We start from the raw sequence: 27,599 nt of genomic DNA on the forward strand, positions 1-27,599 counted from the left end.
TTAAAATATAGCTATGCAAATGGTTTGGGGTAAAAAATAATAATAAATCACAACTAAACGGGGTTTTATTAGCATTGCAGATGCTAGAACTCCCTACTGTCTGACCAACCACAATGTATAGCAAATTAATTATAACACATAGGTTACCAGAAAATCATGTTTAATTAAAAAACATGCTGAAATAGGCATCTGCTGTAGCATACAGAACAAATATTGATCACAACTGTCAAATCTGTTACAATTTTTAACCACAGTGCTGTATGGTCTAACTTGGTATAATTACTTTTACAAAATACACCAAATACAGATCCACTACTTATTTATTCCTGTGCTAGAGGGAAAGAAATGGTCACATAAAATTCCAGTCTAGATTTTCTTTCTGATGTTCTAGCTACTATAGATGTGATTATATCAAGGTCTGATGTTTAGCCAATTTTTCAGTTAAGAGCATTCTCTTCAAGATAATAAAAGCTGATAAAATGTCCATAAAATCTTGTAAAATGCCATTACAGAGGTCCCATAAATGTAAAATTGCTAGTATAGTTTTGGGATTTACACCCTGCGTTGTCCCTTTCACAGAAGCAAACGCAGAAAACCACTGTAAATAACCGCTTGAAATCAGATAATATTCTGACAGCTCAGTTTCACTGACAAAAGGAACCTGGGCAGAAGCCAAGAGGCCCAGGTGCTCTGTGTCATGCCAGTATTTAATGCAGTCTAATATCAGATGGATGCTAGTGAGAGAAAATACTCAGAATAAAGTCAGATAATAGCACGGACAACCACTCATTGCAAAATTACTTCTGCTCATCATGCTGTGAGCTTTGTATTAAATTTTTCTGTCAAGTGGTAGGAATCACAGGGAGAAGTGGCTCAAAAACCCCTTCTTGTAACCCTGGATAAGGATCTGTAATATTAGGCTTTCATATGATAATAGCAAATGATGCCCCTCTTTGAAAAATTTCTGACTGGTAATGAAAGTCCTAATCAGATTGTTGTTGCTGTGAACCAGGAGGTGGGGAATGATGCCTCTGACACGCCTTCGTTCCCCTCCTCCTTTAGCAAATTTAGCAAACTTGACAAGATGGGTAAGTCTTCAAGAATTTATCTTACATGAATTTCCACAAAGCCCTTGAGTTGTTTATAAAAACTGGAAGGCAGTGGTTTAATAAAAGCTGGGCCACCTGAGGCATTTTCATTAAAGGCTTTCTCTAGACAACATCACAATGTTTGTATTATCCTCCTATACTCTCCAAAGAATACAAGCATTACCTTTTCAGCAGGAGTCGATATTGTGTGTGAAGGCATGAGAGAAGATGATTACATTTTGCCTTTTGGTGCACAAAGTAACTAACAATACTCGCATTCGGATTAAAATTCGGCTATTTTGTTGGTTACCATCTGAATGCTAAATTGTTTCTGTGCGAAAAAACTGACACTTTGGAGGAGTTATTGTTCCATTATTTTAATGAAAATTTTAATCCCAGGCACACATTATTTTCAACTACTGTACCTATATGTGCTACCTTTTTTCTTAAATAATGGCAGCAATTAGCCTATTAGGACACTACAGAAAACAGGTGCAGGTGAGGCGTCCATAAAGACTACCCAGTATGAAAATTTAAAATGATTAATTTGCTCAACATATTTAGCAATAGCAAACACAAACCACTGATTTTTTTTTAAAAACATAATGTTATATCTGAGGAAAACCTTTACACACTCAGCATACATCTAGAGCGATTCATTTCATCTGTTTCAGTGGACTTACCATCTGTGTAGACTTCTCTGCGCAGATGTCCTGGCTGGTGTTTTTGCTTTTTGGCAGGTCGGATCTTTTGTATTACAACAGCACTCATGTTGCTGTCAGTAGACACAGGGCTGGTGGGTCTAGGGCAGTGTGATGCATGAAAATGTCTACGGCCTGAAAAAAATAATTACAGACAACTGAACGTTGTTATTTTTCTCTCCAAAATAAGATATTATATTCCTTCTCTTTTTAAAATAAGACTCACATGCAGCCATTCTAAAACTGAAGTTATTTAATTATAATATTACATTAATCTAAATCTTGCAATATCCTTATTGGTGATGTGGTTTACAGGATATTTTTAACAATTGAAGAGAGACATTAATTTTCAAATCAACAAACGGACTGACTTAGTTTCCCAGAAATTATGCAACTGGTTTGTTTCTAGTAGGTCTCCCTGCAGGAATCTGAACTCTGTGACCAAGCAGGAACAGAGTACTTTATCAGCCCAATAGCTTGCAATGTCCATCAACAACAAAATGCATCACTTTCACAATGGGCTTCATTTCCTCTGGCATGGAAAATGCACAGGTTTACTCAAATGTACCATGGTAGAACAATGAGAAGGACCTAGTTACAAATGTATACTGCGCTGCACTGCTTGACTCATTAAGAATAAAGTTCTGTTTGTGAAGTACACCAAATTGTTCCTAGATACAAAATATGACAAATCCCCACCCCAGTCTGGAAGGGGTTAATAAGGCTGAGAAGGAATGTTGTGGCCTAATTCAGTGCTTCTCAAAGTTGGGAAGCCACTTATTCAGGGAAAGCCCTTGGCAGTCCCGGCCGGTTTGTTTACCTGCCACGTCCGCAAGTTCGCCCAATCGCGGCTCCCACTGGCTGTGGTTCGCAGTTCTAGGCCAATGGAAGCAGCGGCCAGCACATCCTTCAGCCTAGAGTGGCGAACTGCAGCAAGTGGGAATGCCAAGGGCTTTCACTGAACAAGTGGTTTCTCGACTTTGAGAAGCACTGAATTAGGCCACAACATTCCTTCTCAGCCTTCTTAACCCTTCCAGGCTGGTGTGGGGATTTGCCAGGAAGAGAAGGCAGGGCATGGGGAAGGAGGTGGAAAGGAGGCATCAGACCTGAAATCAGCTAATCCTCAAACCAACCAGGAGGTGACCCACCAGAAGTCCCTGTGACACCCTGATTTGCATTTCCTAATACTTTGTTTGTACATGAGCAGTGTCACATCTCTAGTGTCTGTATTTAGAAAAATGCAAAAACAAAACAAAAACCCCAGTTCATAATACTCTTTTGAATGTTGCTAAGTTTAGTTTTTTTACGTCAGTAGTATGTAAAAATGTCCATTCCAAATAGTTATACAAAAGGATGAAACTGTGGCCTCATTTAAGTCAATGTGAGTTTTACCACTGACTGCAATGGGGCCATGATTTCACTCAAAATAACTAAACTACCTCTTCTCTTTCTTCATGATGAACAGCCATGCTGAAATAAAGGAATGCTAAAAGTTTGAGTGGAAATTAGAAATGAGAAAGGAATCTTGCAGCTCTGTAGAGTTGGTGAGGACAAAACTACAGTAATAGAACCCCAGTGTTCTGCTCTAGTGGCTATACAGGCTTGGCAAGATAGTCACAGATCTCTTTGAACTGTGGCAGACCTATTTATCAGCTGACACTAACCTCTTTGGTAACCACAAAGCCTACTCAGATCACTGATTATGAATAATCAGTTAATCCTGGTAGCTAATAGTGCTTGTGAAATATTTATTACATATCGAGTGTTGACCAGCAGAAAAGCCAAGTGTAGTTTGTTTGTAATCTAATAGAAGTTTCTGAAATAATAAGTTATAAATTATGATGCCAAGCCAAGGGCAGTTCATCTCAATTATGCTCCAAACAGAGACTGAGGACATTCCCCAGTATAGTAAATGGCAAATAATTATCTTAAAATGAGATTAAATGTACTCTTAAACATATAACACCTAGAAAATAAAGTGTTAAAGATGAAACACTCTACTTTTCACATTCCAGTAGACATGGATAAACTAAAACTCTCATCTAAAGAGAACAAAAAACCCTGGGATCGTGTACTTTACAGGGAGGACATGAAAAGTATACAAAATAATGCATTTTAGAGAAAGGGCCAGCTGGAAACTTCTGTTCACCCTCTCTCATAATATAAGGAAAAAAGGCATTTAATTAAACTAAAAGGTAGCAAAATTTCAAAATCAGTAAGAAGAAAGAACAGTTTTATGTAACCTACAATTAGATTGTAAACCTCCTCGTCACAAGGTGTCACTGAGGCTAAAAGCTTAACAAGCATAAAAAAGAAACTGGATGTTTATATGGATAACAAGAATATCCAGAATTATAATAGCAAATTCTAAACAAACAAGAGTTTTTGAAAGGGTCTAAACCACCATGCTTCAGGAAATAAACCAATTGTAAGAAACTTCCCTCAGGACATGTTATCCCAAACTGCCTGCTTCTTCTGGACTTCTGTGCGTTCCCCTGAAGCATTTGGTATTGGCCACTATAGGAGACAGGATACTGGACTAATGCAGTATGATAATTCCTGTGTCCTATACATATGATTTGCATACAGATGATTTTGCACAACAAAGAAACTTAAGATTGAGCTTTCTATGTTTGATTTCATTTCTTAGGTACACACTATACCCTTACATCCTTATACTGCAGGGGTAGGCAACCTATGGCACACATGCCAAAGCTGGCACGCGAGCTGATTTTTAGTGGCACTCACACTGCCCGGGTCCTGGCCACTGGTCCGGGGGACTCTCATTTTAATTTAATTTTAAATGAAGCTTCTTAAACATTTTTAAAACCTTATTTATTTTACAGACAACAATAGCTCAGTTACATATTATAGACTTATATAGAAAGAGACCTTCTAAAAACGTTAAAGCATATTACTGGCACGTGAAAACCTTAAATTAGAGTGAATAAATGAAAACTCAGCACAACACTTCTGAAAGGTTGCCAACCCATTATACCGTAACATTTAAAAACAAAGACAAAACTGTTCAACCATTTTAAAGTTTGCAAATGGCTCCCAAATGGAGTTCATGTAACTGCATATATTTTCAGTTCAGAGTACATTAGCATGCCTGAGTTATAACAGTCAAAGAATATGAATGATGATGATGTTTTTATTCTTTTTTTATTTCCCCTCTGACAGACCATTGTCCACACGAGCCTTTATCCTTATCACTGACCTGCCCCCCACCCCCTTCACCATACTCTAAGGGCAGGTCTAACACACTCCTGTTTGAAGAGGACTACATTAATGCAAACTAGGAGCCTTTTAGTTCGTTCCTGCAGCATCCACATGGGGAAGTTACAGTGCAGCCTTTTGGTGTTCACTGCTATTCACACACCCATATTCCAAACCGTGGAGCTGTATAGATATGACCTAAGGGAACAATAATAATTTCAGCTGCATTTGAATTTTAAATCAATTAGAGGTTTTTTCCCCATGATTTAGCACACAGGTTTCAGTTTTACAGCCACATCTCTGACAACTGATTCTATGTAAAACAATGTTTAGCAGCAATTAAATTTAATATAGTGAATTGGACTGTTTCATTAAAAGTCCTTCCCCACCCCGCAACCTGGAGATCTTAAACAGAGTTAACTGCCTCCCATTTCACTTCAACAAATAATACATTACCTGCTGGAAGAGCCATAGCGTAGGAGATAATTATGTAGGCGTGCAAATCAATTTTCTGAGCATGCTGAATTTGGACAAATTGGAACAACAGACTGTGATTCATTGTTAAGTTATTTAAGAAATTCAGGGACAACCTTTGGATAAAAGACATGACATGGTGGCAGGTTTTCTTTTTTTAATTCCCAACCAAGCACACCGTGCCTTTATGAGACCTCACCTCCTGCTGCATCCTGCACTTGACGTCTTGCTACTTTAAGACCAGCATATTCTGCTGCTGCAGCAACAGCCTGTGCAAAATCTGCATCAGTAAAAAATGATCCATCAGAAGAGCTAACACTGGACCGGCCACTTGAGATGTTGTCTTCTTCTGAGGCTGAGCCCCAGCCATTAATCATTGACCCTGTTACAGAGCTTTCCAAATCCCCAACACTCGAGGCAGGTGTCTGCTCAAGGCCACGCAAAAGGAGCCTTCTGTTCTGCATCTTGGCAACCTCTATTTCCGCCTCATCCTCTTCCTCTTCTGGTGCATCTGTATCCATATCTGAGACAAGAGGTCCTGAAATGTAACCATAGGTGTGTGGTGGAGAAATAGGCCTTGGAGGGGGTGGAGGACTCACAGGCTGACGTCTGCATGTAAACACAACGTTAGAAATTGTTATTTCAGTTTCACAAAATAACCAGGCCAAAACAAAATATCCTGGTAGAATCAGTGGAATATGTCTCTTACATGCCAATTTGTTTTGCCATTTAAAATTCCCAGGATTTAGATTTGAAAGTAGCAGGATTTTACTTTTTTGTTGTAATCAGAGATGACTGACAGCTACAAAACCAGAAATCAACCAAAAAAAGAAACTGACCTTCACTTATGGTACTTTTCACTCTCAGTCTAATAAAATTGTGCTCGCTTATGTATAAATCTCCTTATGTTTCATAACTTAGCTCACGTTCAGTTAGGAAAGGGAAGCTGACAGTTTAGGACACAGTTAAAAAATTACATTAGGAAGTACACATCTGTGAATGTGAGCAAAAGGTGTGATTGTATATTACTTTTGAAGCTTGCTATTACCAGAGACAATAGGCATCTACAACCAAGCAGACTGCTCCATAAACTGTACTTGGGATTTGTTCCCCACTTATTGCAATCATAGGATTGAAACTGGTCTGGAAGAGAGAATTATTCAAAATCATTTATATCTAACTTTTGGGAGCAGCCAAATATTTCTATATTATTCTTGTTCCTAAATAATCAGTAACAGAGCTGCTAGATTCAAAAGTTAAAGGACTCTGGGCATTATGGGATCAATGTTCGGTACATTTAATATTTTGATCTGCAGAACATTTATCTTAATGTTGCTGATATTGTCATCAGTTTATCTCAGTCATCAGTGCTTTTTAGTTGCCATTTACCCAAAAGGAAGATATGCTTAGGGAGGGAATGATCAGACTTTTGGCTTCTTTCATCACTAAGGATATCTGCTGTTTCCTCTTGACCAGAATCTGGTTTGCAAGACTTCCCAATGTTTTCTATTTCTCATGGTTTCCAACCCATCAAATTTTGCTTTATCCTCACTTCAGCAAAATGGCTACCTTTACAAAAATGTTAATTTTCATATTTTTGGCTAGTTGAATTTTGCCTACCTGCTCTCAGAAATGGCCAGGTTTTGCTTTTAAGAAATTATGTATCTATACAAAGGTTTCCTTTAAAAAAAAAAAAAAAGCAAGCAAGTTCTCATCTTTCACAACAAAATGCAGAACTGAATAATTACCATTTCCTTTAAAATATTTTACATACACTTCTACTTCTTGTCGTAATTACAGAAGGCAACAGAAGCAGTGACAATTAGAGATATTTTAACCAAATAATCATTTAATAGAAATAACAGAGGCCATAGCTGAGTGAAAAGAAGCTTTATTCGCCTTTCTATATCGTCTCATCTTGTCTAAATTATATTGGTTTAATGTGGGGTTGGCAAGACGTGTCCTTGCAGTATATTTGTCTACCAGTCTTCCTGTTATCTGGGTTTTATTACCAAGACACAGGCAACTGTTTACAAGCAGAGAGGGTTCCTGGAAAATCAGCTTGCTCACTAGCCCATAAAGGTAGGATAACTGAGAATACAGACATATTCATGGACATATAGCAGCATTTCTTCCACTTTATCCAGCACTGCCCTAGATTACAGTGACTCTGGCTTTAACATTCACGATGTCTCCTATCTCACTGCGCTTGGCCATTCTTCCAGAGCAGAGATTTCTATTTCAATCTGCTGTAACTGTGGCAAGCTGATCGGACAGACAACATTACTGCACACAGTCATCATCAGAGAGAGAAATGTTCCAGCTGCCTGGTTCCTGTGGCCCACAACACACAGCGTGGCTGTAGAATCATTACAGAAAGTATTAAAGACTGGAGACGAGGGAAGCAGGGAGAACAGGGGATGCCCCCCTAAGTTAAGTAACCTTTCCAAAATAGACTGGAATTCAGAGATTAAAGCTACACTAACCTTATAGATACATTTCAGATGATAGTATTTCAGATATAATCTTCACTACAAAGCTACATGCTCAACTTATTTCTCTGTCAGATACTTTTATTATTTGCAATGATGAATATTTTAGTTAATCAAAAAATCTTAGTACTTAATACAGAAGCATGTGTGTGATAAATGAAGGGAGGCAGGTAGATCCCTTTTATGGGCACCCAGCCAGCAAATAGCTATAAAATCCCCCTTTGTAGCTGTTCTCTAATTCCCAAGTGCACCTTCCTGGGCTCTCAAAGAGCTTCTGCATTTGGGTGGTGGCAGCATCTACAAATCCAAGGTCAGAAAAGCTGTAACCTTGGGAGTTTAAAGAAGCCTGGAGTGGCCACTATTAATTTTTAGAATCCTTGGGGGGCCCCCACCTTCTGCACTCAAAGTGCCAAGTGGGGAATTAGTCTTGACACTGTGCAATTTGAAATAAGTGTTCTCAATTAGAAAGCCTTGTCACTCTCCATGTTCCAAGTGTAAACCTCCTTCCAGAACATACTTGAAGTGCTGAACACACAAAAGCCAACTTCTCAACATAAGAGGTCATAACAATGCCAGTAGAGTGGAAGATGCAGACAGACAAGTCTTGCTGATCATGCAAGAGAAGTTATACAATACAGTGTCTTTATTTTAATAAAATAAACTAACACATCAAGTAGATAAGAGAATACTGGAAAAGCTAAAGACACATAACCAAGATAGCCCAACTCCACTGTGTTTCTTATAAGGCTGAGTCACTAGCAGCTTTGCAAAGAATAGAGGCAATGGCATTTATCCTCTAGTGATGTTTATCTAACCATCTTTAATAACAGCAAAAAGATGTGTAGGATATTTCTTCCATCCATTACATAGCAAATCCTTATACCCTAGCAGTTCAGTGGTGCATCCTTATAGACACATCTCAATCATATTTCCTTAAGTTTTGTGATACATCTGTGGTGGCCACCTCCCACTTCTCGTGCTGAGGGAAACATTCTAGTTTCCAGACTGTTGCCCATTGGATCCTCTTTGCACAGAAGTGCACCACATTATTTAAAACTGTGAAACTGAGGTTCTGGGACGTGCGACCTAAAGGAAGATTGAGCTGACATCCCCCCTTCTCCAATGGCGTACATGGAAGGGAAAGAAGGAATGAAAGACATGAGGAGGAAGAAAGAAAAAGTTGCAGAACATGACAGAGGGTAAAATTACAGGACACTAGAGTAGAGAGGAAGAAACAGGAACACTGAGGAAACATGGGGGGATAAAACTAAAGGCAGATTTGAAGCCATTTTCAAAAAGCAAGGGTTAAAGTACCAGGCTTGGCTTTACAATACAAAGGGGCAAATGAAAAAAGACACTAGAGATTCTTTTTCTGGGAAACACACTATAAAAAGCTACATTAACAAAATCAAATTCAAGCAATTAATTCAGCAAGATGACACTTCAGAAAAATATTGCTTTGAAATAAGCCCAGGAATAGGAAAGGTGAAAAATTAAGAAGTGCTAAACTGATCTTTGGAAAATAAGCCTAGAAATTCTTGAAGATAATCAAAAATGAAATAAATATACTGGAATATTAAGAGAGTCTAATGGTTTATCATAAATTTAATATATATAAGCTAATGCGTCCGTGTGCATGGGGGGAATCTACAAAGAATATGCTCCTGGGTACAAACTCCTGTTTATTATCTCAACAAAACAGCAAGCTAATCAAGTGTCTCATTCAGTCAGAATTCACTTTTTTTTTTTTTTTAATAGAACAGAAGCTGCAAGGGTGCAGTAAACTGGGAAAGGAAGCAAAATTTCCCTGGAACAAATATAGATCTTATTAATGTCCATCTTTCTTGAAAAAATGAGGGAAGGTGGGAAGATGAAGGAAATTTCACAAGCAGTAATTTACGGCAGTAGGATTTATTAAAGGAGGAAAACCTATAGGTTATATAAATTATATTTATATAAATTCATACACATTGGTGACAAGTTAATTGCACAGTTACTGTGAAATAATGCAAGCTATTTTATGGTAATAATGCAGTAAATCTATTGGAAACAATGGAACTGTAATTATATGGTAAATTGTGTTAACGATACCACTTTAGTATCCTGATGACTGTGCATTTAACTTGTGTCAGCACTGTATGTAACATAAGATGATATACTGCATTTCCTTTCATGTTACAATATTAAAGCAACTTAATTACCTAGCTCTCAGAATATACATAGTCAAATCTTCCCAATTTGTAAATTAAATATAAGCAGAGTAAATATGTTGGGTGAAATCCTGGCCCCTTGAATTCAATGGGAGTTTTGTCATTGGCTTCAGTGGGAGTGGAATTTCATCTGTCACCTCTGCATGTTTGCAGCAACATACCTCCGGTCAGGTTGGTGTTGCATGTGGCCTATTTCCTCCTGACAATCCTGTAACATGGGCTGTAGTTCTTCTTGGGGTGAAGGTGTTAGAGTGGCAGTAGATTGATGGCTGTAGGAGACAGCTGCAGGAGAGGAAGCTGCTCCTCGGACTGGAGGTGTAGGACCTCGTTCATCATCATCTTCTTCCTCTAGCTCATCCTGCTGTAGATACATCCTTGCAGGTGGCACTGGACATGGAATTTCTTGGTCATAACTAAGAAACAGGTTTTTTTGTAAAAAAAATGAGGACTATAGCTTAAATTAAACTTGTTTGATGCAATAAAAATATATCTTATATACATATACATAGCCAGGCAAAAATCACACTTCTTGTAAGTCCTCTTCTCATAAAGGGCTAGGGGAAAGATTCTGATCTCACTGAAGTTAAAAAGGCTTTGCCATTGATTTCAGTGTGTCCAGGATTTCATTTCCCAATTATCCCATGAGATCTGTAGATGTCCAAATTAGCTGCTAAGTGACTAATATGGGTATTAGGGCCAATCAAAGAACAGACAAATAATATTTGGTAAATATATTATTCAGTGAATATTATTGTGTGTCAATTTATTTGACAAACAGTAGTCAAGTTCTAGAACTAGCTGGATGCTACTAAACATAATTAAATGGATAAATTATTTAACAAATGACTCCAATATTTGTTAAATAAAGTATTAGATGGAAAATATTCCACCAGATGTATTAAACACAGATTTAATAAACATGAAGATCTGGTCCACAGAATCTACTATATGTTATTCTAGCTCAAAAGGTCAGAGATTTTCAAATTGTTAAAAAACTGTGGAACTACTTGCTTTCTGGATCTTATAATTACAGGCAAAATGTCAAGAATGAGGCCATGTCATTTCAGGGAAACAACAACTTAACCACTGGAATATTTGTATTTAATTTTCATTCTTTTAAAAATATTGAGTACGTTTAATTAAATCCAAGGTATAAAATCCTGGCCCTATTATCTCAATGGCAAAACTCCCCTTGACTTCATAAGGAGCCAGGATTTCATCACAGATCTCTAGCTGTCTACAAATATTGAACTGGTCTAATCTAATCTTAGATTACTGTGCTGCAGAATTTATTCAATAGGTTGGGTATTATATTGCTAAATATGGCCCCTCATTGCGTACAATGAAAACTTTTGTGGTCACTTCATTCCCTCATGGAAAAAAAGAAAAAACATGCTAAAATTCAAACAACACAGAGCATCAATTGATAAAGATGCATTGACAGAGGCACAATACCATCAAAAGCCTTTTTTGTATTTTAATAATAATGTATGTAGCTCAGGAACATCCAAGGTGGATTGAAGAAAAACTTCATTACCACGTTGGCAGAACACAAATTAAATTAAATCAATTTGAGCTATCTCATCAACAAAATGATAAAAGGATGACTTGTTCGTTTTTCTTACCTTTCATCCACAGAAAGACTGTACTCTTCACTATTGCTGTGGGGAGGAGGGTGTGCTGGGGGAGGTGGAAGTAGATCTGCCCAGTTCATGCCAGCCTGTTTGGGTACCTTAGGGGTGCGGGCACCCTTCTTGTGTCCTTGACTCCCTAAGAATAAACAATAATATATTTTTTAAAATGTTTTTAATTATTTCCTTTTCCCTAATTACTTTGCCATCTCCCCTGTAGGGGGAGGAGGGGAAGGAATCAGAAATCATTCCAGCTCCTATTGAAGTCAATGTGGATTTTACCATTGACTTGACTGGGAGCAAATTCTGGTCCTCCCTGTATACATAACCTCATAATTTCAGTTTCATCGTAAAATCAATTATTCCACATTTTGCTGCAGTTAATTTTAACCAGAAACTTTAATACAACAAGGACAAAACACACAGTATTCAAAACTTAATAAATAGCTAAAATGCAATAAAACCATGAATGAATTTTACAAGCAATATCATTAAGAATGATCTTCCCACAGCTACATTATAGATTATGATCTAAAACAAATGAGCTGTAGACATATTTTCTAAAGTGCCTTTCTGTTATCTAATTGCTGGAACCTAAAATACAATAGGATACAGATATGATCTATTAAAGTTCCACTGTTGCATTAAGTCACTGAATATATGCAATTTGTATATGTTCACTGAAATGTTTTAGGCACAATGAAATTACTAATTTTAGTCTGAATGGCAGGTGGAGTTGAAAATAATTTCTGGAAGAACTAAAATAACTTAAAAAAAAAACCCCTGATGAAGTATGGTGTGAATGTTTCCAGACACTGTTAATGAGAAATTATGGCTTATAGTAGAATGATGTAGCTTTAACAATCCAGCTTTGCCAGCAATCCAGCTTTACTCACCAATTATTCAGGTGCTACATTTTGACTAGAATACTATCTGTAATCAAAATTAACTCTAAATTTTCTCTGTGTTAATTTGCACACTTTGTCATTCCATTGTTAACTCTTTGAAAAGTTATTAGTTTAATTTCTTTTTTTTTAAATGATGAGAAATTTTGAAATGATTCTTCTTCAAATTAACTTCCTTAGGTAAGCAGAAGTTTTTCTTTCAATATCTAGCATAGTTTACCCTAGCCACATAATTAACGATGTTGAAGTTATTGTGTAATTGTGCCACTGTCTCCTAGATTGTGTTCCTATAGACAATATTTCAGCTCATTATTGCTCCACATGGACTGCTATGTACCAGTATGTTTTAGCTGTTCACTATTGTTTTACTGGTACATCAGTACCGTATTGTGTCAAGCAAGACCCTAATTGTCCCTAGGAGACCATAATCTGCATTTTGTTCCTTATCCTCCAGTGTCTGTGTGTTTGTGTGTAAGCTATATATATTAGATTCAGCACAATTAATTTATTGCTCTGGTCACGTTGTTTCATTCCTGCTGAAGTCCTTGGTGTAGGGCTATAATTTGTCATTGTTATGAATAAACATATTAAGTGTCAGCACGGTAAATAATATGCTCCCCACTCTTAATTCACATGGGTTCGTATCCCTTGAGAGGTGTTGCTTTGTGTTTCTCATCTGAATGCTGTAGAACGGGATTCAGCAGATCCTGCTGCTATAGAATTGGGCAAACTGCTCACTGCCAGAAGGTTCTTTCTGGGAATTCTGGAGGTTTAAGAGGCTTGCTATTACTTGAGGATATCACTATACCCCAAATAAACAGCTGAGAGTACCAGGCAGACCACCTGAAGACAGAAAATACTGGGCCCCATTTACACTAAAACATATTTACATTGCCAGAGTAGTGTCAGGTTAGGATAGTTAGATTAAGATCAAACACTGGTTAAGAAAAAGGCAATTGGGCCACTCCAGGTGAAAGCAAAAGGTAAGGAAGAACAAGGTTTCTTTGCAAGGAAATCTTTTGCAAAGGGCTCTTTGATCCTCTGCATATGAAAGACACTGTGAGAAACAAAATTCTTCTTTAATTCTCTACTGTCTAAATCTGAATTATCGGTAAGATTAATTCTGATATATAGTCACTGAGTCGGTGTAAATAAAAAGAGGAATTTTTTCAGTTCTTTCAACCAAATTGTATGATATCAGAGTTAAAAAATTACAGATGCAAAATTTACTGAAATTAGTTTTGATATGCATAAAACAGATGTTCTGGTGTTTTCAGTAAGTGCAATATACAATAACAAAGTAGGGTGTTTTGGTTGGTGTCTAGGAATGGAAAGGGAGTCTATTGCCTTTCCAGAAAGGGAAATATATGGCTTTATATCCAGCTTTCTTTGAAATTCTGAGAAGGACTTTTGTACAGAATTGGCTATTGGGAGGCCAAGATGTCAAACGGTGGAGGATCCAAGATAGGAAATCCAAAGTATACTGCAGTATATGGCTTTCACAATTCTAGATGGCATTAATCAACTAGCCGATACTTTATTTTTAGTAGTAAAAAGGAGGCAACCATAGATTATGGAAGTTAATTCTGACCCAACAGAGTTGCTGTTGTATTTCCTCCAATGGGAGACATGGATGCTCAGCAGTTTTGTAAATCAGGCCATTAATACTGACTACATATACAGTTCCATCAAATATGGCAACAATAATAGAACCATATTTTATTTTAGCAGACTGTAGCTTGGTATGGATATACTCACCAGATGTACTACTCCCCCGATCTGAACTGTTGTAAGACCCTCCTGTATTCTGGTCATATGACTGGTTGTATGGAATAGTTGGAACATTATTGTCATTTACTCTGTAATCTGTAGGTTTAATAATACAGTTAATATTCCCTTCACATAAACTATTTCCTGTATATTTCTGATTCATAACACACAGAAAGACCCACTGAACATGTTGATGAGGAAGCATGGGCAGGGGAGAAATCTTTTAACCCTCCCCATATTTATTTTGCTCCTATCTTTTCCTTTAATTTCTATTACCCACAAGTTTCCAGAGTTTTAGGGCAACTCAGTAGCTACACCAAGAAAAGGTTCATGGTCATTAAGGATATGTCTGCACTGCACCTGGACACACTGTGGTTGGCCTCTGCAGGCTGACTTGGGCTTGTGGTGCTCGTGGCTAAGGGACTGTTTAATTGCAGTGTAGATGTCTGAGCTCAAGCCTGGGCTCTAGGACCCTGCAAGGCGGGAGGATGTCAGAGCTCAGGCTACAGCCCCTTAGCCCAAGCCCTGTGAGCCCAAATCAACTGGCATGGGACAGCTGCAGTTGTCCAACTGCAGTGTGGACATACACTTAGGATGAAACTCAACCCTAGGCACAGTGCCTATGGCATACTCAAGTCCCAAACTCCACTGAAGTCAGTTTACACCAGCAGAGAACTTGGTTCAATGTCTCTATAGTATCCAGGAAGACTGCCAGATAGTGCTGACACAGTTTTCACTATTAACCGCCACAATAACTGGCCTATCCAGTTCTGAAGCTTTAGATGAACATTTAATTACAGGGATTTTATTTTTAAATGCTAGATTTGGCAATCAGAGCTACAAAAATTTCTCAGGGACAAAATGTTCATCAGATAATACAATGTTTTCTTGCTTAAGAAGTGTGTATGATTTACAGAAGACTTGCAAGGAGATGAGTTGCTTTTCATAGACCAAATAAAATAAAGACAAACAGAACCATTGGACATATAGTACTGACAACGAAACAGCATGGAACTCATCAGAATGGTTATTTCTCATTATAAAAGCTATAAATAAAATTGTTAAGAAGATGGTTTTGACTTAGGAAATAAGAAATCCAAGATCAGACTATTGACTCATTAAAAAAAAACCCATACAAAGTAGCTAAGAATCCAGTTCCCATCTGCTGCAGACATGCTTTTGATAATGTAAGCATGAGGAGAAAAAAAGGAGCAAAATAGTAAATCCCACACCAGAATGTATTCTGTAATAGTTTCTCAGTCTAGCTGAATTCCACGCTTCATGCTGAAGCCCTGCATTCCATGTCTGTTTACACAGAGGATAAACAATAATTCAACACTGAAATATGTATATATGACTGTCAGCGGACAATGCTTTAATGGGGTCTTTTCATAGCACAATATGCTAGAAAATGTGCAGCTGTAATATATACCATCTGAAAGAGACAATGTCTTCTTGGTCATAAAATCCAAACATTTTAATTTTGAAACTGAAATAGAATACATAAGGTCATCACAGAAAAGTGAGTGCATAAGCATAATTACAAAAAGATAAACCCCTCACATAGCTTGGAGCTAGAAAAAAATGAATTTTCCCTTTGACTTGGTTATATCAAAAGGCGGTGTCACATTTTATATGGCCCTCTCAACTACTCTGTGCGTAAGTTGGTCAGGTAGGAAATAGATGAAATCAACCTTCCATAATGAAACGTCTTTTTGCTGGACACATTTTCAACATCACTATGTCATCATACAAGTTACAATGATCTGTTCAAAAAGTTCACAAGCAGAATGCACCCAGTTCCTAGGGGCACTGCTTTGCAAATCAGGTTATTAAAGCAGGTTGCATGGTAGCCTGAAGACTAGCAAGAAATCACATACCTATTTCTTCCAAGCCACACATATCACCTTGGAGTATCGTGCCCCTAAGGCCACAAAAGTACATTCTGAGGTTTCAAGTTTACACTGAAATCAATTTATTTTTAGCTTCTGAACCCATAAACTGCAGTCAGAACAAAGGATCTTTTTTCCACAGCATTTCCTCTGAATATGAATTGGAGGCTTGCTAGGTATAAAGCTAAAATTAATTGGATTGGTCTATATTGGTATAATTTTACATAGTTTGATGTGCAAAAATTCCATTTGTTTACATGAAGATGTAGATTTAATTAGCCTGCCTTTATTCACAACTGATAAGGGGATGTTGATCTATTTAAAATTTAAGATAGAGTATAATGTGACTACCATGCATTGATCTTATGAATAAAAGATATTGTCTCTGTCCTAACCAACTAAGTACCTACTATTAAATTTAAATTAATCACAAACTCATATGAAAATATATTGTATGTAATTCTCTTTAAAGTTGCAGCTAGTTATTTGCTATAATAAATTCAATCTTCGAAGGTTATTGGAGTGCTAATTAACTCTTTGACACTGTTTACTGGGAATTTCTAAATCTACAAAGGAATAAGCAAGAAGCACCAGAGAGGTTTACATTTACTAGTCCTGACAAGCTTTGGACTCCCAGCAGCAGAAGGCTGACGATCATCTGATGAATAAACAAGAGTAAAAAAGCTAAAAGCTCTTCACCTTTGTTTAATTTGTTTTGCTCCATAATGTTGTACTGTATGGGTGCAACCTCTTGTTTTTGCTGAACAGAGGGTTTCCAGTGTTTCTCATTTGTATCCCCACTGCTGCTGTTAACATTATTGCTGATGCTTGATTGGATGAGCTGAGTGGTTGCATAAGGAGTGGGCTGCCCAGGTTGGTTGACAAATCTTCCATCCTTTAGATTTGGGCTATTGAAGGTTTTCATCTCATTGATTTTGTTGCTCAAGTCCACATCACCATAAACAGTTGACTCAGGCAGCATCAGATTTGTTTGCTTGCTTTCCAGCTGGTTGTTGTAATTTGCTATACAATCAGCTAACCACGGGGAAGGAAAAAAAAAAGGTCATTCTGTTCAGTTACTCGCTATATCTTCATGTGCAATACACTTTACAAATATTTTTGTGCACAACTATATGACCTGATTCTGTGAAGCAAAAATGGGGTTGTAAGAATATAACTTATAAATAAATAACCCATTGAACTTTATTTACCTTTCAGGTTACAAACCAAAAAATGGGTTCAGACAATTTTGTTAGTTCTCATCTATTTCTCCATATTATACAATTCTCCAGATCCCAAGTAAACTCCTCCGTCTGGCTCCCCTCCAAATTCAGTTCTGCTAAATTTGTCCCTACAATAACGTTTACGTCTTTTCTGTTGCTTTTAAGTTGGCAATATGAACATTTTAATTTTTGGGCACTATCCTCAAAACAATTTTGGCATCTTAATAATTAAAAACACAACTGAGCATACTTAGGACAATTTGTATGTGTAAATAAAACACACTTGCGAGTTGGAGCAAAAATAAAAAACAAGTATCTCATGTCCACATTCAACACACAACATTTTAAACCCTGTAAGACTTCAGACAAAGAAAAAGAGGTCTTTATGGATTCTTTTCTGCATTTAAAAAAAAAACCTAAACGATGGTTATACAGAGATAGAAATCATTAATGAAGAGATACAGTATATTATGAAAGGGGTCTCAGAACCTGTTTAACAAGACTTCAAAAGAACATTACATTCTAGCACAACAACATGTATGAACTTCAAAGAAAAAGATAGGAAAGCATTCTTGGAAGGGTTGCACCACATGCTAATAATTACTTTGGGTCTTAGTCATATATACTATTGCCTCTGGCACTTTATTCAGTATAAAGAGTGAATTCACCCTCCTAGTAGTTACCTCGCCACAAAGTTAGTACTCAGTGACAGTCTCACAGTAATCAGGCTTGTGCTGACATTCTAACCACAATTCTAGAACTCAGCCCTGGTATTAAATGCTGGGTCAGCACACTTGTCCTTCAGGAACCCCATGTGCTTCCCTGTGACCAGCATAGACGTTACTTTCACAGCATTTGTTTCCCTTCTATATCCAATCCACCGGAAGGGTGCTGAGTACTAGTAACAGGGTTAGCCGATCTGTATATATGGGGTTATTAGGAAACCAGCACAGAACATCCATTAAATGTGTGTTATCATTTACCAATTTGTATATGTAATAGTAATTACATAATTACCAAGAAGATAGTTGCTCTTTTAACAAAATGTAACTGCTGTGTGTTAACCTAGGGACAAATCCCAAAGTCTTTAGTCAGGGCAAACTCTAGCCAAAATAGAGAGTAAAAATTAAGGAAGCATTTTAGGATTTAGCCTCTACATTCTATGACATGCACAGGTATATTTCCAAAACATTCTCTAACATTCACACTTCTTTCAGGAAAAAAATTTCTGTGTAAAAGCTGTAAAATACAAAAATAAAATCATTCATCCCCACTGTAATGGTTAAGGGATGTGAGCAGTACATGCCATTACATACAACCTATTCACTGCAAACTTCATGCCCTTCAGTTTAATTTAAAAAAAAAAAGATTTTACCCTTTGATTTATTTTTCTTTCACATGTGAGCTGTTATTTATCGCTCTACATACTCAACTTCTTGATTTTTGTTACTTTTTTTTTCATTTTTGCCTCTCCTTTCACTTTTTTCCATGATCACCTACAGCAATGCTGCTATTCTTTCCTCTTTTTCTGCAACTTCTGCTTTTTTATGCCTCCTTTGTTACCTTCCAGTATATCCTTTATTACGCATGCCTCCTCACCTATTTTGATTTTCTTTTAAGGTCATTCTAAAAGTATTTGTATTTGCTTTCTTCTTCTGCTGGATCTGATTTTTGTTTTGTTTTGTGAAGGGCAATAATCAATATAGTACATACTACTGTAGGTCCATTCAAAAGCTATACCTATGAGAATGTCTTCCTAGAAAGTATCTATCTGTACAAATGTTTCCTTACCTATATAACAGAAAAAGTATTCTATCAAATGGGAATTTGATATTCCCCACTACTTTTACAAAGAAGCTGTCCCTATAAAGCAAGGTTCCTATTCAGTACTATACTTATAAGATTATATTAGAAATATACATGGGTAATTAGTTACATTTTTATATGAGAGGGATATAAGCCTTTGTGCTTCAGGGCATAAGACAACTACAAACTGAAGGGGTTAAGAAGATTCATAGATATTAAGCCCAGAAGGGATCATTATGATAATCAATTCTGACCTCCTGTATAATATAGGCCATAGAATTTTGCCAAAAGATTCCTGCATCAAGCCCATAACTTCCAGTTGAGCTAGAGCATATATTTTAGAAAGATTTAGATTTAGAGAGATAGTTGGGATTTAATGATGAAGTGACAGAGAATCTACCACATTCCTCAGTAAATTGTTCCAGTGATTATTACCCTCACTATTAAAAATGTGTGCCTTATTTCTAGTCTGAATTAGTCTGGCTTCATCTTCCAGCCAATGGACCTTGGTATGACTTTGTCTGCTAGATTAAAGAGCCCTTTATTATCAGAAATCCCCTTCCTATCTAGGTACTTGTAAAACGTAATCCACGTGAACATTATTTCACAACTCTCTTATAAGAAATCTCATACCTTCCTTTGAAGCAACTGGTACCGGTCACTGTCAGACAAGATACTGGACTAAGTGAGTGACCATAATTAGTTTATGGCTGGCCTTGCAGTAATTATATTAGACTTAGAGGGAACACCATATCTCTCCAATGCTTCCACATTGCAGGCAGTCAAAACTTGACTGCAAAGCGATGGCTAATGGAAACAGTGAAGGTCAACCAGTGTTACTGGCAGTGCTCCATGCCCAAGAAGGGATGCGTCTGATTGGGTAGGGAAGTGGCCAAAGATTCCCACTCCTGACTCACTGGCAATTCGGTCAGAGTAAAGAGAATGTCAGTTTCATTTTTTTTTAAATGTGTAGCAAGTGCGGCTTCATGGTGAATTCCACCCAGCATGCACCACTGGAAAGCAGGAGGCATTATTCACCCATAATGTCTCCCTCTAAAGTGTTCAGCCATTGACATGCTTTTGTTGCCCTCTTTGTGCTGCCCTTGCTCCCAAGAGCCTCAATTTATCCCTACATTTTATATTTTGCTTTCCAAATTAGTTGTTCTCTATAATATAATCTTTAAAAACAAACAAACAAAAAATACAACACCCAGTCACCCAAATGAAAGAGTTTGGCATAGCAATGAGTGAACAACAAAAGGTTTGATTGTGCAGAACTAGACTGGAAATCTCATATGAGCAGACTTTGTTACGATAAGACATTTGCTGTTTCTGGTGATCCCAGGAATAGGCATGAAAACCTCTCCAGTAACATGTTGGCATTTCTAATTCTGGTCCTAGCCAATATTAGGAAGTGCAGATCTGCGTCAAAAATAAAATGTATTTGGACTTTTCAAACTCAAGAAAATGTTGAGTTCAGTTTGAATTTTGGGAGCCAATTCATGTAGTTTCTTATTTGATTAGAATGAGTTCATTCAGACCTAGTTTTGCAGTAAGTTTAGATCTTCCATGGACTAAACCAGGTTTGTATCAATTGACAGACCCATTTAGCTTATGTTTAAAGTGCAGTGATTTTGGGGGCACCATAATGGAGAGACACCTTGGTGGGCAAACGTGGCAGTAGCAGCAAGAGGAACTGGGCTAATAAAACCATCTTGAGAATCAGTCAATCCACGTTTAGCAGCTGCAGCTGAACAGAATGAAGTAGGAGCTCCGAACTATGCTGGCACATAAAACAAAGTTTAAAGTTACATCTGGTATCGTAATCTACTGGTGAAAACAGATCGTCCTCCTCCATGCAAATACAAGTTGCTACTGCCTCTAGCTACATAGTCTTGGCTCTTTAGCTCGAAGTGTAGCACCTCATGCTTTTATCTCTAGAGGTCCCCAGTATCAACCTCTGGGCCAAATACTATAGCTGTCACACCAACACATAACATTTTATGGCCTACCCTCAGTTTGATGAAATTCTGGACACAGTCTGGTACAACATGCATGATAAGGGACTAAAACAAACTCTGTAGAAGTATGAATGAGACTGGTTGTAAGAATTCAGTGTAAAACAGGCCTCTTGTTAACAAGTAAAAGTATTTAACCTGGTCGACTGTACGTTGTGAGGTTGCTATCACTGTTTCCATTGGCTGAGGTGCAGCAGTTGATGGAGCAGTCATTGTGGTTGTTACCAGTGTTGGGCCATGTGTCTGCTAGCCATGGTTGAGGGGCAGGTTCACTGATGTTTAGAAGTCCTGGTCTTTTAAAAAAAAACAACAAAGTATGATAATTTCATAAATTAAGCAACAGTGTTATTAAACTGATTCCTATGCTCTTCTCAAAAGGCTATCTAACATTAAAAAGTTTGCATTATGAGTAGTAAATGTTTAGGCAATTCCATACTTATCATATCTCTTATAAAATATATTTTAATTGGTATATGTCCACTAATCTGGACTTAGTTCTTTGAACACTGCTAATCACTTGTCTTGCCATACAAACAAAGAAGAATTGGTATATGTAATGACTCCCAGACATCTCCATAAAATGTTGATTTTCTTTGTTAAATTATGGTAGAGAGAAACCAACACAATGTTTTGATCATCATATGGGTATTAACAAACAGTAGGCCTTGCTGAGAAAAGGTAAGAATGTTTCCATGGAATATTTAGAATTTTATTAAATTTTCTGATTTTTCATCAAAAATCTGAAAACTGAACTTCAGTGTTTTTCAATTTTCCCCCAATTTTCAGTAGCAACATGGAAAAAAATGGGGGGGAGGGGAAACAAAAACAAGTGGGAGTTGTTGAAGATAAAAAAGGAAGAGGAAGGAAGGAAAAACAACAATGACAAAAATAGAGGGGTTGAAAAATTGGAATTTTTTTTCAAAACCCTAACTTTTTTCACAAAAATTGTGGAACACAAGCAGCTCCTATTGAAGTCCACAGGAATTGTGAGTGCTCAGCACCTTTGAAAATCACAAGTCTGCATTGCTGTATGTTGGCTGAATACTGGATGATATATCATGTCATTAGCTAAAAGATCTGTATTCCAGCTGCATGGTTTCCAAGTTATTGCAGGTTTTCTAGTGAGCACAAAATAAACTTTGATGAATGTTTTGCTGAATCTCCAGCTCACATACTGTTTTTTCCACTGACAACATTGTGCATATTACAAAGCTGCACATTTAGTAGTGACCCTTAAAAACCTGACAATTGCTTCTGATAACTAAATAAGTACTTGAAGTTAGATAATCTCAGCCATTGCTGCGTTTGAATTATTTCCTACAGTAATACAGGTAGGTAATACAGAACTAGAGGGGAAGGCTTCAGAAACAAAAGGAACATATCTATTTAACACTGGCAATGGGCAAATTTTAAGGGCTACCATTGTAAACAGCACAAAAATTAGTCACTGAGTCCAGAAAAATAGATATCTATTGTGAAAATAGTGGCAATAATGCTTTTTCAACTAAAATATGTTAAATTCCTTTAAACTGGAAATTGAGACTGTAAACTGCACCAGCAGTTAGTTATGGGGTATCCAGTCTGCCAGCGCTGTGGGCTTAAGTCTGATTCCTAGAACAGCATTAAAATATGTATCTGCTGTACATATATTTCTATGCTGTATGCAGCATAGAAATTTAGCATATGAGTTGATGAGGCATGACTTACTATCAGACAAACCAGTGAACATGTACTAGGAAAACATTTTTATGGATTTATTTTCTTTGTAAATATGAAATAAATGTGCTGTTATTTAGTTTTTTGGGCAATGCAGCTGATTTGTCATTCCTGTCCATGAGTTGCCTAGTGCTCTGCATATAGACTGAAAATCTCTTCGGGTACACAAGGATGAGTTAAGCCTCTCTGCACCTTTCAAGTTCTAAGAAAAGTCTCTGTATGGGAGTTGTGGTTGGAGCACCAAAATGGCCTCTCCTTTTGTCTCTGAACTTTCTGAATACTGCAGAGGGGAAGTCTACAGTTCACTCATGCCAACCAGGAGGAAAGTGGGTGGAGCGATTGTAATGTCAATCCAGGTTTCAGAAATACAGTGTAACAAGGTATATGGTAATAGAAGCTGCTACTCCAGCTCACTGGCTGGAATAGTGACCAGGAAGTTTGTGCGTCAGCCCCACAGCTTACCCACCGTTGGGTGGATGAATTCCATACTTCTCAATCTTTGCAGAGAAACAATTACTTGAGCTTCATGCAAGGACAGTGAATATTATCCACAGCATTACCAGATCCACAGAAGTGGATGCTATTTTGAAATACTTCACTCTGAGTTATGTTTATTTCTGAATGTTACAAGACAGCATCTTTTATATACTATGTAGGATGGTGGCGGATGCTAAGCCTCCCAAAAGCCTTACAAATATATTTTACGCAGGGAAAGTGGGAGTCTGATCTTGAAGGTTTGAAACTCAGCCTAAAGATTTTATGCCAGAAACTACACTGCTTCAAAAATTGATCAAATGTGTTTCCTGTGCTCCAAAGTATTGTGCAACATACTATATGCTCAAGTGAGCAAAAGAAATGAACATATGCCACAGGCAATATTTCCTGGATCGATCACTTGTAAAATCTGAACTGATGAGATGAAAATATATGTATCAAAATAAGTATGATGCACCTCTAGCCCTAAAAGGGGAGAAGTTTTATGAGGGAGATTTTAGGTTATGGCATTTAGCTACAAAACTGGTGCAGCACAGAGCCACACTGCTCCAGCAGGGAGACTGTACATGATACAGAAACACACTTCTTCAGTGCCGCTTGTGCAGAATACTCTCTGATGTGACAGGCCAGCTCTGCAGGCCATTACAGAAGGGAGAAGAATCATTGCCTTGCCTCTTCCCCACTGCTATTTAGCTACCTTGTTCTATAGAGGCAATAACATTTATTAGCATAGAGAGGAGAACAGTCATGCAAAGGAAAAGAGAGGACCCCTCTGCAAGGGCAGCACACAAACTAGTGGCCTATAGTTCTTTACAGGCTTGTCAATTCAAAAATATTAGACAACTGAATGTTAATCTTCATGTCTTCATATGTCTAATCTTTATCTCTATCAGATTTTGGTACATTCTTGCAAGGTAAGGACTATAGGGCAGTGCCAAGAGCAGAAGGGAGGGGAAGGGAAGTAATGTATTTATCTAGATGTTTGCTGAGATTTAAAGGCTTGCTACCATACTGAGCCAATACCTTAACTCTTATGTTGAAAAAAGGTGTGCTTGAGCGTGATTTAAAAAACAAGCTGTGCTATTGAAGTGACACATGCATGATGTGCCTCCCTGTCATCACTGCTGCTCTATCCTCTGAAGAATAGCAGGAAATTGGGGTTATTGTGTGTTCCACTGACATTCATCAGGCAATAAACTAAAACGGGCAAACACATTACAGTTGTGTCCTCAATCTGGAACTGAACTGGGTTCTGAGAGCAAAGAACTGTTTATTAATAAGCTACCCATTTCTCTTTATTTCTTCAACGTAATTCTCTCTCTCTCGCAAGTGATGATTTAACTGTTTTGCAATTCACTGCAAGATTAAATACAATCACCTTGTGAGCTGCTGTCTTCAGCAAGTTTTTCCCCACGAATTTTTTTTTCTTTTGTAGTATCTGTGAACCAGCTATATTTCTTAATCTTCATAAATGGCACAATTTAATTACTTTAACTCCCTTAATCATCTGCTAAATCAGTAAACCTTGTATTCTGAAGTTAAAGTGCTCCCTCTGCTGTTTGTTTTTGGGTGCATTTTTCTACAGATCAACAAGCAACTCAGCTGAAAATGTTAAGATTCAATTATGAAAATGAACCAAAAGATACATTTCAAAAGCCATATATTTTCTCAGTGAAATCTGCAAAATCAGTGACCTATATGCCTAAAATGTATGTCATTATACCACCACTTATAAATGTACTCAATGTACCTAAATGTATTTACATCCAACTTATAGTCTGCAAAATAAACCATGTCATTACCTGCCTCCACTGCTTACAGCTTCTCCTCCTCTCTGATAGGTTACTAAAATATGAAGAGAAAAAAACCAGAAAATAATTTAATAGTCATTTTGGACTTTTTAAATAGTACTGTAAAATCTCTTTTTGTTTCCTTCTAACGAATCTCTAAATTTTGATTGGTTAAGTTTGAATACTGAGTCTTTGAATGGAGTAATGCATGAGGCTAAATTCATCCCTGATGTAACTACTGACCTCAAATAGGTTATTCTAGAGATGAATTTATGTCACTTTGTTTATTTCATGAATGAGTTGTTAAAGCTTTTACATTATCATCATCCTGATAACATTAAACAGGTACCTTGATTTTGCAACACAGATGTTATTTCCATTGTAAATGATGGTTCAATCTATCACAACCTACTGCAAAATCTTATGCTGTATTTACACATTAATAGTGTACTAAAGCTCTGTGTGATTTTCAGATGTCCATCCTTATAAAAAACCAAACGGAGTATGATGTTTTATTGATGGGCACCATATTCTACTTATGCATTGTGCATATTTAAAAAGTCCTTCTAAATGTATTATTTTCTAAAATTTTATAATTGAATTTTTTCTAATACTTTTTTAGATCTCAAATTTTAATTTATTCATTGTAATAAATAAATCAGTTTGTCTGACTGGTTTGAAATTAGCAGGAAATGTTTGTGCTAACACTTCCTACGAATAAACAGGAATACAGTCAGCACGCATACAGATTCAAATGTTAAAATATGTGTTAATATGAATAGCATGTTTTTTTCCAGAAAGAATCATGGTTAAAAGTTAGTTTTTAAGAGGCATAAACCAATAGTTTGAAGAGCTATAAATTTTTAAGTTTCCAGTGGGTTAGGCAAAGGGTTAAGGAGATTAGCTTCACTACAAATGCTGATGGATTCTACAGCTATGCATTTCTTAACTAGGAATGTGTTTAAAAAAGCAGCCAAATTCTGCTCTTTAAAAGAACTCCAAGCTGGGAGTCTGCAAAGGAGAGATAAATGCTTGCAGTGATTACAATAACAGGATTAAAACCTTAGCAGGCAATGCTACAGGTAAGTCTTTTACTAAAGGTAATGCTACAGAAAAAGGCCTGTTACCATTTAAACTGAATAGAACTAACTATTGGAAGTCTAATGTATGGAAAAAAGGAAGATTTTAAAAAATCTTTTACATTGTGTATTTCAGATTTCTTCTTCTAAATTCCTTATGTTGTTGAATTTGCAGCTATGACTTGCAATACCCATATGTTCTAATATTTTCTTTTAATGTCTAGATTTGTAGCTGCAAAAATGACTATCAGTTAATCTAAAACACACCACAGACTTTCAGTAGCATGTTCCAGTGTGATTGTGGTAGAAATTGTATGTAAAGCTAATTAAATAATAATAATTTGCATGTATTTCCATTCTGGATGTCCAAGGACTGCACAAACATCAAGGGCCTGGTTCTAGCCTCGTGTTGAGTAGTGAGCGAAATCAGTGGGACTAGTCGTGATGTAAGATACTACTCAATGTGACTAAGGGTATGTCTACACTGGCAGAGTTATGGCGCTGCTCAGAGAGCGCTGAAGGGAAACCGCTGTTGTGCATTCACACTGTTAGCTGCCTGAGCAAAACCATGTTCACACTTGCGGCACTTGCAGTGGTATTCAGAGCGGTGAGGTCTGGGCAGCTATCCCACAGAGCATCTCTTCCTCTTCTGCCACTAAGAGTAATGGGAAGGTGAGGGGATTGCAGGGCATCCTGGGTCCCGTCCCAATTCCCCAGGATGAACTGCTTCACATCCCAGCAATCCCTGTACTTCTGTCCGCATTTGGCACCATCTTTCAATGGTTTTTGTACTGAGTGTTCTGCCTCTTCAATCTGCAGGAATGGATCCCGCACTGTTGACCATTATGCTGCTCGCTATCACTAATACATCACGAGTGGCAGTGGAGTTATTCCTTAAACTACAAAGGCAATAGCAGATCGACATTGATCTCGCCATGCATAGTAGCTACGACATGAGATTGCTTGTGGCATTTACAGAGGTGCTGACCACAGTGGAACGCAGCTTTCAGGCTTGGGAAACAAGCACTGAGTGGTGGAATCACATCATCATGCACATCTGGGATGACGAGCAGTGGCTGCAGAACTTTTG

The 27,599-nt window shown here is 37.3% G+C and overlaps 1 protein-coding gene across 4 annotated transcripts in view; it reads right to left on the reverse strand.

The window, feature by feature from the left end:
• Positions 1-27,599, reverse strand: part of ROBO1 (roundabout guidance receptor 1) — a 1,055,533-nt gene that overhangs the window by 16,439 nt on the left and 1,011,495 nt on the right. For all 4 annotated transcript variants that reach the window (XM_030580281.1, XM_030580292.1, XM_030580273.1 and 1 more), the window contains 8 exons: positions 25,443-25,485; positions 21,568-21,722; positions 17,082-17,417; positions 14,479-14,586; positions 11,810-11,954; positions 10,346-10,597; positions 5,682-6,091; positions 1,772-1,924 (listed from right to left, as the gene is read on the reverse strand). In XM_030580281.1, the coding sequence (XP_030436141.1) occupies positions 1,772-1,924; positions 5,682-6,091; positions 10,346-10,597; positions 11,810-11,954; positions 14,479-14,586; positions 17,082-17,417; positions 21,568-21,722; positions 25,443-25,485 (1,602 nt within the window). The remainder of the gene's footprint in view (positions 1-1,771; positions 1,925-5,681; positions 6,092-10,345; positions 10,598-11,809; positions 11,955-14,478; positions 14,587-17,081; positions 17,418-21,567; positions 21,723-25,442; positions 25,486-27,599) is intronic.

This window comes from Gopherus evgoodei, chromosome 1 (assembly GCF_007399415.2).
Source record: "Gopherus evgoodei ecotype Sinaloan lineage chromosome 1, rGopEvg1_v1.p, whole genome shotgun sequence".
Lineage (NCBI taxonomy): Eukaryota > Metazoa > Chordata > Testudines > Testudinidae > Gopherus > Gopherus evgoodei.